The sequence below is a fragment of the Carcharhinus amblyrhynchos genome, chromosome 10 (genome assembly GCF_965287045.1).
Source record: "Carcharhinus amblyrhynchos chromosome 10, sCarAmb.v2.hapA, whole genome shotgun sequence".
NCBI classification, from domain to species: Eukaryota; Metazoa; Chordata; class Chondrichthyes; order Carcharhiniformes; family Carcharhinidae; genus Carcharhinus; species Carcharhinus amblyrhynchos.
In genome coordinates this window covers 3,294,849-3,308,988 of record NC_137333.1, presented here as the reverse complement: position 1 = coordinate 3,308,988, position 14,140 = coordinate 3,294,849, and the positions used below count along the sequence as shown (strand labels likewise).

At 40.6% G+C, this 14,140-nt stretch overlaps 1 protein-coding gene across 1 annotated transcript in view; it reads left to right on the top strand.

Annotated features, from left to right (window-relative positions):
* kpnb3 (karyopherin (importin) beta 3) overlaps positions 1-14,140 on the top strand; it is a 61,386-nt gene that overhangs the window by 21,519 nt on the left and 25,727 nt on the right. Inside the window, exons 5-10 of the mRNA XM_080198068.1 lie at positions 2,116-2,212; positions 4,001-4,105; positions 5,206-5,328; positions 6,562-6,682; positions 9,489-9,576; positions 11,559-11,665. Of these exons, the coding sequence (XP_080054194.1) occupies positions 2,116-2,212; positions 4,001-4,105; positions 5,206-5,328; positions 6,562-6,682; positions 9,489-9,576; positions 11,559-11,665 (641 nt within the window). The remainder of the gene's footprint in view (positions 1-2,115; positions 2,213-4,000; positions 4,106-5,205; positions 5,329-6,561; positions 6,683-9,488; positions 9,577-11,558; positions 11,666-14,140) is intronic.

Sequence of the window (14,140 nt, the reverse complement as noted above, 5' to 3'; positions counted from 1 at the left end):
TGCAGGTCAGGCAGTGTCTGTGGAGAGGAAGAGGTAATGTTTCAGGTTGCCTAACATTGGAAATATTCCTGTTGCAGTGCACCGTGGCCATATCTGTTTATTTGGCTAAAGTGGTGTCCCATTTACATAGGTTTGGTTTTGGCAATTGCATTACAATTTCAGAGAGTCCTTGCAAAATGCTTGTTTGACGGCATTCTGCTTTGCATATTTTAAAGAAATAAGGAACCTGAATGCAGGTCACACTTGAAATCTGAACTGATAATTGAAACCTTACAAGCCAACCTGTGAATATTAGTTTAGAAGCGTACAGGGCAGGAGGAGGCCATTCAGCCCCTTGAACATGTTCTGTTATTCACTTAGCTGATCACTCATCTGTATCATAGCTTCATCTACACACCCTGGTTTTGTAACCCTTGTCTACCAAAATCTTTATCAGTCTCCCTTTTGAAACGTTCAGTAAATTCCCAGCCTCGGCAACTTTTTGGGCGATAGGGTTCCAGATTTCTACTTTGTCACAATGCTTCTTGATATTTCCCCAAATGATTTGGCTGTAACTGTAAGGTTGTAACTCCTGGTTGTGGCATTCCCCCGTCCCCTTCACCAGGCCATTCAGCCCATTAAATCCTCCATTATCATCTTAAGCCCTCAATTTGATGACTCTTGGGAAGTGAGCTGATCCTATCATTCTGAAGAATTTTTTTCTACTTTGGGCTTTAGAGGTCTGTCATTGTCAAATGAAGAGCCTGTAAAGTAAAAACGTGTTAATTAGTATTGGGAGTCTTGAGATTAGGAATTGCTGTATTCCAGTAGAAAGCTGATATTAACCCATCTCTCTTTCAACACAGTTTAGACAATGTATTGCCTATGGCCATACTAGTCTGAAAACGCCCCATGTTTCCACCTTTTACTCCCACCCGCTTTCGAACTAAATTGCACAGATGTCATTTTGTAATTTGCCTTGTTAAATGGCATTTGCTTTGTCGCTTTGAAACCTAATTTAATATAAAAGGGATTCCATTTTGACAATTTCAGATATCTGCTTGAATTAAGGAACTGAACTCTGTAATTATTGTTAAAAATCACTGGTTCAGGGCATTCTAAAAAGTTTGTTTGTCACAAGGCTTACATTAACATTGCAGTGAAGTTGCTTGAAATTCCTCTAGTTGCCACACTCCACCACCTGTTCAGGTCAATGCACCTAACCAGCACTTTTTGAGAATGAGAAAGGAAACCAGAGCACCTGGAGGAAATCCATGGGGAGAATGTGCAAACTCCACATAGACAGTAACGCAAGCTGGGAGTCGAACCTGGGTTCCTGGAGCTGAGGCAGCAATGCTAACCACTGTGCTATCATGCCTCCCCCACTTTCACTTTAAGATATGTATAGTAATCTGTGGTGACGGTTTGAGATTCTGGTTTTAATCTGTCTGACTTGTACTGTTCCCAGCATTAAACTACAGATGTGTGATCTTGACTAGTCTCAAACTGTGCACCCCTTCTAAAACAGACTGCAATATCTGGAACAAATTGAAGATCAGGTGGATTAGTGAGCCTGTTCTGTCTTGTACCAAAAATAGTATTGACATCTTGAAACCACAGGATAGCTCCAAGCTTGCAGGGGTTCTACAGTTTTCTCTGATGTGATTTCAAATTGGTTGTCATTAGGTCTTTATTCCCTGTGGAGATTTCAGTGTGTTGCGCACATTGGTACATTTTACAATCAAAGCCTTTATGCACACGTACTTGAAAGATAAATGTGATTGCATTTCTGGCTTTACTTCCCCACCTCTTTCCAGTATTGAATTTGTTTGGCAGCTTCTGTGGAGAGAGAAACTGTTAATATTTCAGGTGGTTGACCTTCCATCAGAACTGGATATAGTTAGAGACTTATCAGTTTTCAAGTGAATACAGAAATGGAATAATCTGAACTGGATAGAACAAAATGGCCAGATGATTACAAGTCACACGTCGAGGTGGTTATGGGACCAGTATGGTTTGTATTTTTGGAAGGTTAACCACAGTTTATGATGAAGTTCATTGTGCTTTAACTGCTTACAGTTCACTTTCAATTGTCCGTATTGAACTGAGTTGACTTTATTACCCACCAATGTTTAGGAATTTCCCAGGAATTTTTGGAAACCAGCAACAACATTACCTTGAGGTCATCAAGCGAATGCTGCTTCAGTGCATGCAAGACCAGGAAAACTCAACGGTAAGGATGGTCAATGTGGGCTTGCACTACTTTCTGCTGGTGGACCCACTTTGTAATGGGAATGCATTTGGATTCTTTGGACTGCTGTTTGGATTTCTGGTTAGAAGGCTAAGAAGCTGATTAACTAGTGACAGCGTGGATGTTGATCCCGTAAAATGAATAGTATCAATTAAACAAAACATTTTTATTGTTGCAAGCAATCTCACTACTCTTTATTTGAAATTAATATGAAAGTAGTATGGATAGTGGAACCATTTATATTTTGGCTGTTTTTCACACTGTCTATCAAAGTGTATATTTTCTTCTCACCTTAAAAAAAATAACTACCATTGAATGACAGTTCAGGTTTTATGTTGCTTCCAAAAGATACTTAATATTCAATAAGGTGTCACATAAAAGGTTAATACAACAGATAAGAGCTTGTGGTGTTGGGAGTTGTGTATTTGCCTGGATAGAGAATTGGCTAAGTAACAGGAAATAGAGTAGGGTTAAATGGGTCATTTTCAGGTTAGCAAATTAGAACCAATGCTGTAGTGTTCAGTGCTGGGCCTCTATTGTTTATAATCTATATGAATGACTTTGATAAAAGGACAGAGTGTATTGTAGCCAAATTTGCTGACAAGACAATGATAATGGGAACAAAGTAGGGAAGTCTTACTACAGCTGTTCAGGTTTGGTGACAATACATCATGAATACCGTGTACAATTTTGGTCCCCTTTTTAGGGAGGGTTATATTCATATCGGAAGCAGTTCGGAGAAGAGTTATTAGGCTGATTCTTAGGAGAAAAGGGTGAATAGCTCAGGCTTATACTCACTGGAGTTTTGAAGAATGAGAGGTGATCTCATTGAAACATACAAGATTCTGAGAGACTTGACAGGGTGGATGTTGAGACGATGCCCCCACTTGTAGGGAGTCTACATCTAGGGGGCCACAGTTTTGGAATAAAGTGGAAGGCGGTCTCACATTGAAGACATTTATGGTGAGAAATTTCTTCTGAGCGTTAATTTTTTGGGATTCTCTGTCTCAGAGCAGTGGCTGTATCATAGAATACGTTCAAGGCTGAATTAGCCAAATTTTTGATCTGAGGTAGTTGAAGCTTACAAGAGTGGGGCGGGCAGGATGGAAAGAAAGTGGAGTTGAAGTCATGATGAGTTCAGCCATGTTCTTGTTGAATAGTGGAGTGGACCTTTCGAATGGCCTTTCTCATTCTTAATAGGGCAGCACAGTGGTTAGCACTGCTGCCTTACAGGACCAGGGACCTGAGTTTGATTCCTGCTCCCTGTCTGTGCAGAGTCTGCACATTCTCCCCGTGTCTGCGTGGGTTTTCTCCAGGTGCTCCGGTTTCCTCCCACAGTCTGTAAGACATGCTGATTAGGTGCATTGGCCAGGCTAAATTCTCCCTCAATGTACCCAAACAGGTGCCAGAGTATGGTAACTAGGGAATTTTCACAACTTCATCGCAGTGTTAATGTAAGTCTACTTGTGACACAAAAAAAACTTAAGGTTTTTAAAGTTTGTGTATAAGTTCATACAACAGAAATTTGGGTGCTTTTTCAGGTTGAATTTATTTTTAATTAGGATCCTTCAATCCATTATCAGTAAATTCAAAACAGTAGAAAATTTGATTGCTGGAAATCGACATGGGAGTAGATTATAAGCAATAGTTTTAAATCCAGGGGAAAATCGCATCTGAAAGTTGACATTGAGCAATTTTAATAAAATGGGATGAAAACCTTTTTGCACGTATACTTAAAAGTTTAAAGATGATATGTGTTGCTTTTGATAGATTCGAATGCTTGCAGCCAGAGCTGCAGCAGCATTTGTGCTGGCTAATGAGAATAATGCTCCCCTTCAAAAGCACTTTGCTGACATGCTGCCTGGAATCCTGCAGGTATGGAATTTCTTTTACCGTTTGCGAAACAGCCTGAAACATTTAAGTTGTGCGTTTCTATTTACGTCCATTGTAGAGTTTACAAACTTAGACTCTAATCTTATACTTAATAAATAGCCAAAGTGTTTGTGGGCGGGGCCTGCGTGTTGTACAGCTGGCGCAAGTGATTGTTCAGGGTTTTGTAAGACAGACGTGGAGATAACAACATTCTGTGGGAGAATCCAAAAATGCAAACCATAAATATGCAATAGTTGCTAGTAAATTGAGGAGAAACATCTTTGTCCAGGGAGAGAGAGTAATGTGAATGTGGAACTCACTGCCAATGAATGGTTCAAATGAATAACAGAGAGCATTTGAGGGGAAGCTAGATAAATACATGAGGGAGAAAGCAGCAGATGGAAATGTGGATGTGTTAGATGAAGAAGGATGTGAGGTGGTTTGTGTGGAGAATAAATCCTGACATAGACCTGTTTTACTGAATGGCTGTAAAATTATGTATAATTGGTGCATTGAAGTTATTTAAAATGGTTTGTTGCTTGTGAGTTTTTAATAGAAGTGGAGGTTTTTGAGTAATACTGTGTAAATGATTGTTTAAAATTGTGGTCAGCAGTATAAGTTACAGACAAAATCTAATGTTTACATTAAATGCTTTTAAAATTGATCTATCACTCCCTTCGAGGAGGGCCACCAGACAAAATTTGACACTGGGCCATGTAAGGAATTGCTAGGATAGTTGACCAAAAGCTTGGTCAAAGAGACAGCATCTTCAAAGGGGAGGGAGGCAGATGGGTTTAAGGAGGACTTTCAGGGCTTGGAATCAAGTAACTGAAGGCATGACTGTCAGTAATGAAAAATCAGAGACACGAAAGAGACAAGAATTGGGGAAACAGGGATCTCAGGGTGTACAATGAAACCATTTAAGTGTCTTTGTGAGGTACTGATATCCGGAGTAGCACAAAATAATGGAGGAATTACTCAATGTTAGATTGTCATTGGCTTTGAGTTTTTGATTCTGGAGCTTTTCATGTGTCATGGTGTCTTCAGTGGACCTTAAGATTTTTGGTTAGTATGGCACTATTCTTTAATTCCTCTCATTTTAGGCAGTCAATGACTCCTGTTATCAAAATGATGATTCAGTGCTGAAATCGTTGGTGGAGCTTGCAGACACAGCACCAAAATATTTACGTCCTCATCTCGAACCCACCTTAACATTAAGCCTCAAGGTAAGCGTTGCATAGATTTCTGCTTATTCTCCTAAGTAAACGTCTATACAAGTTAACCGTATAAACAAAGTTTGGATTTTATAGTCAGATTTAGGGCTAAAGTTCAGCTAGGCGTTGTTCATTTTACTAGGTATCATTAACAAATACTTAATTTATAAATATTTTCATAGAATCATAGGACAGAAGGAGGCAATTCAACTCATTTGCCGGAATTTTACCGTCTCGTCTGCCCAAGACTCAAGATCTCGCCCAAGGCCAATGGAGAATGCTGTTCTGCAAGTTGTGCCCACCCCAATTCCGGGGCAGGCATTGCAGTAAAATTCTGGCTTTTGGAGAACTATCCAATTAATTATGTTCTACTCTTCCTCAGTAGCCCACCAAGTGTGTCCTTGCATATCTGCCCTAATTTGAGGCAGACTTTCAGCTTTCAGTTTGTAGAATTGTACCTCCCTGAGTTGAAACAAACCAAATTCCTACTGGTGTTATTTTTAGAAATAAATATTCAAACTGTGCCAATTTGAGTGTGTATAGTTTAGAATAATACGTGTAGATTATTTTGTGTTTTATTTGTTCGTGGCATATGGGTGTCACTAGCTAGGCTACCATATTGGCCATGCCTAATTCCCTTGAGGAGGTGGTGCTGAGCTATTGGTTTTGACCCAGCAACAGTGAAGGAACAGCGATATATTTCCAAATCCGGATGGTGTGTTAGTTAAAGGGCATTTCCAGGTGGTGCTGCTCCCATGCATCTGCTGTTATTGTCCTTCTAGGTGGTGGTGATCACAGGTTTGGAAGGTGCTATTGAAGAACGTGTAAGGGCTTTGCCATATTTATATCTTAAAATCAGTGCAAGAGGTTCCATTCCTGACATTATTCCAAATATAAATGCTAAATATGACAGGTGCTGGGAATCTGAAATAAAAACAGAAAAAGAACAAGAACACTACAGCAGAGGAACAGGCCCTTCGGCCCATCAAGTCTGTGTTGGCAGAGATGCCTCTCTGACCTACTATTTTCTTGCCTCTGAGAGTGGTCATTGCTCGGTAGATCAGGGGAATAAGGAAAGGTCTGTGAGATTGTCAGTGTTAATGGCAGGTTAACTTTATCTGTGTGTGTTACGTGGTTTCTTATTCAATTTTAGTCAGGTGGTTGAGTGGTTTTATTTCTCCTTGCTTTATCTCTTTGAAAAAGATATTGAGGTTGATGTTAATTTGTCTGTGTTTTAATATGCAGCTCTGTGCAGACACTGGACTGGAAAACATGCAACGTCAACTAGCGCTGGAAGTTATTGTGACTTTGTCTGAGACTGCCTCTGCCATGCTGAGAAAACATAGCAATATTGTATCACAAGCTAGTAAGTAACTGTTAGCAGCGTCACTTGGAATTTCATAACTCCTCTCCATTTGGGTTCCATGTACATACCAGATCCAATACCTAGAGGTTACAATATGGAAACTAACCTTTAGGCCCATCTGATCTATTTATGCTCCACACAAGAAAAAGATCTTTATCATGTTTGTCTACCCTGTTCCCATTTGCTTCACCTGCCTATCCAGGCTGATTATGAATGTTGACGTTGTTTCTGCTTCAACCCCTAATCCTGAAATTGAATTCCGCAGCACCTCAACACTTGCCTTCTGCTAAATCTGTTATATATAATTTTGTATCTCTAGTCTCTTATTCTTAACTCTAGAACAACTTGAAACATTCTGCTTCTCCCCCCCTCTCTCTCTGTCTGATCTGTTTCTCTCCTTTGTGTTCCACGGTGTCATAGTTTGAGGATATGGGATAACCCTTTAGAATTGAGGTGAGGAGAAATTTCTTCACTCAGAAGGTGGTGAAAGAGTGGAATTCACTCCCACAGAATGTAGTTGAGGTCAAACATTGTCCAATTTCGAGGAAAAAATTAGATATAGCTCTTGGGGTTAAAGGGATCAAAGGATATGGGAGGAAGGAGGATCAGGATATTGAATTCAACAATCAGCCATGATCAAAGTGAATGGCAGAGCAGGCTCAAAGGGCCAAATAGCCTACTTCTAGTTTCTAATTGTGGCTGCTTGTGTTTTCCTGAATTCCTTGGCTGAAGCTCTGCCTCTGTTTGTAAGGCGGTCCCTGAAATAGTCTACTGTGAGCAAACTTTTGGGTTACCTGCTCATGAAATGCATGTGCTAGATAAATAAAAGTTGTTGTGTTTGTTGGTTCACGCCCCTTTCTCTGTGTAGGGTTTGGCAGTAATATCTTCCATCAGTACAACCACTGAGTGTTCACATTGCCCTGTGGCAGGAAGATAAAGTGCAGGTTTGTTAGTGGAGGCTCAGGAAGTTGCCCCAATTACTGCAGGATGGTGTGAAATAGATGGGTGCCCCATCCTGGTTGCAATGCAATTTTAACTATGATGGTGGAAGTCTCTATCAGTTGTGCAACGTAGGGTTGTGAAAAGGAGCGAAGCACTGGAATGTCTGGATTTTATACACATTTTATGGTGAAAGCTTGCACAAGGAAAAGTTACTTCAAAAATAGGCTTCAGGCATCTCCTGAATATGGGCACTGCACTGTTGGCCAGTGAGTTGGAGGTGGGGCTGGTTTTGGATTTTAAATTTGAATCTCTGTCTTTGTGACCAAAGCAACAGCAGATGGTCTCTCGAGCTCAGCCGGCTATTTCTCCAGCAAAGTACCCTTGGAGGGTAACACACACCACACGCACTCTCTGCTCAATCCGAGTCACTTATTGCAGTGCTGGGGTATGAGTGAGGGGTGCCTTGCCTAAGCATCTTCACTCTGACTTGCTCTTGTTTTGTTACCTTTCAAGAGAATTCTGTTTGTATTTTCACTGGTCAAAAAACTGTTGTTGTGCACAGTAAGAAGTCTCACAACACCAGGTTAAAGTCCAACAGGTTTATTTGGTAGTAAACACAGCTAGCTTTCGGAACACTGTTCCTTCGTCAGGTGACTGGAGAGTTCTCCCAGAGAATTCTCTCCACTCACCTGACAAAGGAACAGCATTCTGAAAGCTAGTGGTGTTTACTACCAAAAAAAACCTGTTGAACTTTAACCTGGTGTTGTGAGACTTCTTGCGGTGTTTATCCCAGTCCAACACCATCTCCAAATCGTGACTTGTTGTGCACAGCCAGTACTAGAACTCTGTTCACTTTGTGCTTAAAGATTTGCAGTGTTAATGTTTGTATGCTGTTGACTGGCCAAAGAAGGCAAATTTGTTATCTAATGAGTAAGCTATCGGTATATACTTGAAAAAATCTGATTGGACTCAAAATAAATCATCGGTACTGTGTCCGGGGAGAGCTGTGGTGTAAATAAAATGATACACTCATTCTTTTAATGCACAGATGCTGGTGATAATACTAAAGTTGTGCTTTAGTTATGAATTTTAACTGTCCATTGGGTGAAATTTCTCAAGTTTATACTCAAATGCTTCACCTGGAAGTTAATGGACTGCATCAAGTACAGCATGAACAAACAAACTTAGTTTTTAGCTGGTTCTGTTTTGACAACATATTTCTATACTTGCTGTTTTTAATACCAGGTGAAAACTGTACTCCTAGTTGTTGCAGAAATTAAAAAAAAGTACTTCTTGTGACCACCAGGCATTTAAAGCACTTTATAACCAATGGAGTACCAGTGTAGTCACTGTTATAATTCGAGAAACATGGCATCCAATTTGAGACCAGCAAACTCTCTCAAACAGCAGTGTGATAATGACCAATCTGTTTTTTTTTGTGATGTTGATTGAGGGATAAACATTGGCCAGGATAGTGGAGATAACTCCCTTGCTCCTTTTTGAAATAAAATTTATTGGGAGCTTTTGTACGCTCCCAGGCAGTCAGATGGGGTCTCAGTTTCACATCTCATCTGAAAAAGAGCCCCTCCAACAGTGCAGCACTCCCTCAATATTTCACTTGATTTCTGTGCTCGGGGACCCTGGAGTGGGACTTGAATCCTGAATCCAGCGATTTGAAAGGTGCGAGTGTTATCCACTAAGCTACAGCTGACACCAGGACTGGTATACTGCCATCAAACATGGTTTAAACTAACACATGTGCTACATCCCATTTTTCCTGATCTACTTCAAAGAGAAATGTTTATTGCTAAAATGGATGTTAAGAGATGGTGGATTTTATTTTCATTAAAATATCTTTCCTCAGTTCCACAGATGCTGGCAATGATGGTGGATTTAGAGAATGATGAAAACTGGTCAAATTCAGATGAACTTGAAGATGATGACTTCGACAGGTAATTCGCATTTAATGAATATGAGCTTATTTTTGAAAAGTCAGGGGCTTCAATCAGATGAGCACCAAAGTTTAAAGTTTTTTAGTGTCACACATAGGCTTATGTTAACACTGTAATGAAGTTACTGCGAAAATCCTCTAGTCACCACAGTCCTGCGCCTGTTTGGGTACATTGGCCATGCTAAATTCTCCCTCAATGTGTCTAACCACGTCTTTTGGACTGTGGGAGGAACCAGGAGCACCTGGAGGAAACCCATGCAGACACGGGGAAAATGTACAGACTCTGCACAGAGAGTGACCCAAGCAGGGAATCAAACCATATCTGTTTGGGTACACTGAGGGAGAATTTATTATGACCAATGCACCTAACCAGCAAGTCTTGTGGACAGTGGGAGGAAACCGGAGCACCCTGGAGGAGACCCATGCAGATATGAGGAGGATGTGCAGACTCTGCACAGACAGTGACCCAAGCCAGGAATCAAACCTAGGTCCCTGGCATTGAGGCAGCAGTGCTAACCACTGGAACCTCCAACGAAGATGTGTTGTAATTTATTTTGTATTTCTTGCCTGAATTATCTTTAACAGCAATACTATAAAAGCTAATTAACTAACGATTTGCACTGGGCAAGTTTAATTACAACTGAAGTACTAAGATTGTTTATTCTTTGTGTGACTAATTTAATTCTTTCCTGTAGTTAGATTCCATTGCAGTGAATGTCTTTCAGGGTGAGAAAGATATGACTGTTCTCGCTGAATGGATTATATCTATTGAAGCTCTGTTATGTCTGATGTCAGAATAGCACAGCTGACCATATTGCAAAATACTGCTGTCACCAATTTCACTTATTACCATGCTGAAGAGTAATGCTTTTGTCCTTAAAAGGAAACGTCCACCTCTAAGGTATACACCTGCTAACAGCACATGTTCAATTCCCAAACCAGCTGAGGTCATTCCTGAAGGTTCCACCTTTCTCAACCTTGCCCTTGCCTGATGTATGGTGATTTTCAGGTTAAATCACCTCCGGTCAGCTCTGTCCCCTCCAAAAGCAGCCTATGGTCATCTGGGACTGTGGTGGTTTTGCCTTGTATATCTTGTAGCGATTAAACAGGATAGGTAGCTGGCTTCCAGGCTGACGTCGTTGCTGATTTCCTTCTTAACTGGTTACTAGAAACTGCTCAAGAAAGAAATCAAGTGGACTCCAATTCCCATCCCAAAAAAGTTTACAATTGGTGTTCCAAATCTCTCCCTCATTACTTGTATTGTAGATTAGCTCACTTACCTTGGACAAGTCAGTCAGTGTGCAAGTGTTAGGAGTTAGCAGCGAAATAAAATTTTGAAATAAATTCACACTACAACTCCTAACCAATTTCTGCTGCCTGAATCCTAGCTCACACCAAGCCCTGTTCATCATCTTGTAGCCACTGGCTTGCATCATCTTCCAGTGCAGCACTGTCTTGATTTTGAAATTCTCATCTCTTTATGGTTCTTCCCATCCCTATCTCTGAAAACTCCTCCTGCCCTAAAGTCTTGAAAATCTGCGAAGTTTTCCAATTTGGCCTCTTGCACATCCCCAATTTTAATCACTACACCGTTGGCAGCTGTATCTTTTTGTTGCCAAAGGTCCTACACTTTGGAGTTCCCTTACTAAAACTACTTTTTCTCTCTCTCTCTCTCTCTCTCTCTCTCTCTCTCTCTCTCTCACACCATGTTTGCTCCCCACTCTCGCTCCCAGTCTCCCCCTTTTGTGATAATCCTTAAAACTCTTTTCATTCAAAAGTACAGATGTGAACCTTAGAAATTTGATTAAAGAGGTTGACTTGCTAATGAGGCTCATTTTGGTTCAGAAAGGTTCAAGGTATCATTCATTTGACTTCAATTAATTTTGCCTTTGTAATTTTTAAAAAATTACATGTAAAGTTAATTGTTAACATCTTTGCTAGGACCTTGCATTGACTTTATTTTCTGTTTTTGTTTTAATTTAGCAATGCTGTTGCTGGTGAAAGTGCCCTGGACAGGATAGCCTGTGGTCTGGGTGGTAAAGTCGTGCTTCCACTGATAAAAGAACATATCATGCAGATGTTACAAAACCGTAAGTATGATGCATTTGGTCACGTGAATTGCTTTGCAGTAAGTTATCTAGTTTGAGCAAATCCATTTTTAAAAACATGTATTGACCTATTTAGGCTAATCTCAGATTTTCTTCAGTTAAATTGGTAATGCTTTTGCCAAATTCACAAGTTGCTGCCTCACAGGGAAAACAGACATTGCTGAGTAAGGGCCTGTAGTCAACATTCTAGAAAGTTGGTTTCAAAGCCAAATTGAGTGATTGCCTGTTTGCCTCTTAACAAAGGCATAGTGGAACGTTTGTTTGACGTCCTATCAACCACCATAAACATTCACTCCTCCACCACCGAGATACAGTGGCAGCAGTATGTACTATATGCAAGATGCACCGTAGCAACTCACCAAGGCTCCTTCAACAGCATCTTCCAAACCCATAACTCTACTACTTAGAAGGACAAGGGCAGCATATGCAAGTTCCCCTCCCAAGTCACGCACCATCCTGGCTTTGAACTAAATTTGCCATCCTTTCACTGTTACATGGTCAAAATCCTTTCCTCACTTCACTGTAGGCAAACTTGCGTGAGATAGATTGCAGTAGTTCAAGAAGGCAGCTTATTGCCATCTTCCCCAGGGCGGCTAAGGATGAGCAACAAATGCTGGCCTAGCAGGCAATGCTCATAGTCAGTGAAATAATTTCTTAAAAACTGGGAGAGCAGGAAAGTAACATACTTCAAACACAGATCAAGGAAGCTTCACTGATATTTTGTTGAAATGTCTATAGTCCTTGGTGATCTCAGTACACAACTCTTGTGCCATGCTGGTGTGCCATGAGAAGGATACCCGAAATTCAGGGTAGCCCTCGGCATTCATGTCAGATTGAAATCCAGTATTTTACATTTGAGATTGAAAGAATTAAGTAGAATTTGCTGTGCCAGTTTCTGTCTTGGCAATATGTTGGCTGTAGTCTGCAGGTTGTACTGGATACACTCTCATTAATTGGGTAGTGTTAGTTGAATATGGTTTATTCCACTTGGGGCTGACTTCCCTGGTGCATTCTCCGTTGCAACACTTCGACCTACCGGAATCAGTTTGCCAACCAATCACTCCCTTTTCTCATGCAGTATAGATTGTTGTTCCCTTTGGTATTCTTGTGATTCTCTCCTGGTGATTGCAGGATGAAAAGCTTTGACAGCATGTCAAAAATATCTCACTTAATTAATCTAACCAAATCCTGCTATTTGATGTCAGTTTTGTTTGGAGGTAGTTAGTAGCTAGCTTTCTAACAGTGTTAATTATGCATAGCTCCTGTAATCAATGAAAGAAGCACCAAATGATTGCTACACAACACAACACTCTTCACCAGAAAGCCAAACCCACAACGAGTGGGTGAAAATCATCATTTTTATTCCATTTCAGATTTTCATGCACGTCCGAAAGCAGAGATGGTTTTGTATTTCAGGTTTATATCAAAAACTGAAAATTCTGGCAGCACCTTGGCAGTACCATGGAAGTTAGGTCTGTGCACTGTCACCTCTCTTGGCAGGGGCACTTTATATTTCCAATTGGCAGAACAAAATCAGGGTTCTGACAGTGTGCGTCAGATGCATGTGTTATACAAGCACTAGCACAGGTATTATTCACTGTATTCAAACAGTCTGTTATATTGGTTCCTGTTACTACAAATTAATATTTCCCTAGTCCCATGTAATTTTTTTGTACTCGTATTTGCAGTACCTCTGAAAATTTGCTCTTGTTCATCCCAACCCATTATATAACCTCCCATCCTTCAAATTATTGTCCTGTTGCTTTAGCCTCAGTGGAATCTGACGTTATGGAAGCTGTCAAAATTATCTAGCACTTGAAAGTTCAGTATTCCTATTTCCAATGTTGCTCATGTGTGGAACTCAGTCTGAGAGTGAATCATTTACATGTGCCTTCGAAGGCTGAATATTGAGCTTGTCAACAAGTTGTCATCTGTTGAGGTTCATAGCTTAACTTGTAGACCATTTGTTTTAGGAATCCACTTGGGCCAAGGGGCCATTTAAAGAGCAGCTAGCATCACCAAAAAAATGATCTGACCAATACTGTTTCTGCACCGTCAGTGTCCACAATGGCTTTTTGTTATAAACAGTTGATGACACATAAAGTACCATGAAGTGGAGACACCGACATTGGACTGGGGTAGGCACAGAAAGAGGTCTCACAACACCAGATTAAAGTCCAATAAGCTTATTTAGAGTCATGAGCTTTTGGAGCACTGCTCCTTCATCAGGTGAGTGGAGAGGTAGATTGAATTTAACCTGGTGTTGTGAGACTTCTTAAACTACCTCAGCATTGGTGGATGCATTTCTGTCTTCAAAGCCCCTAAGCTCTGATATTCCTCCTCTAAACCTCTCCCACTTTTCTCTGCTCCTTTTAAGATGAGCTTTAAATCCTTTTTGGCCAGGGTTTTATTCTCTTGTCCTAATGCCACCTTTGACACACTCAATTCTTGTTAGAC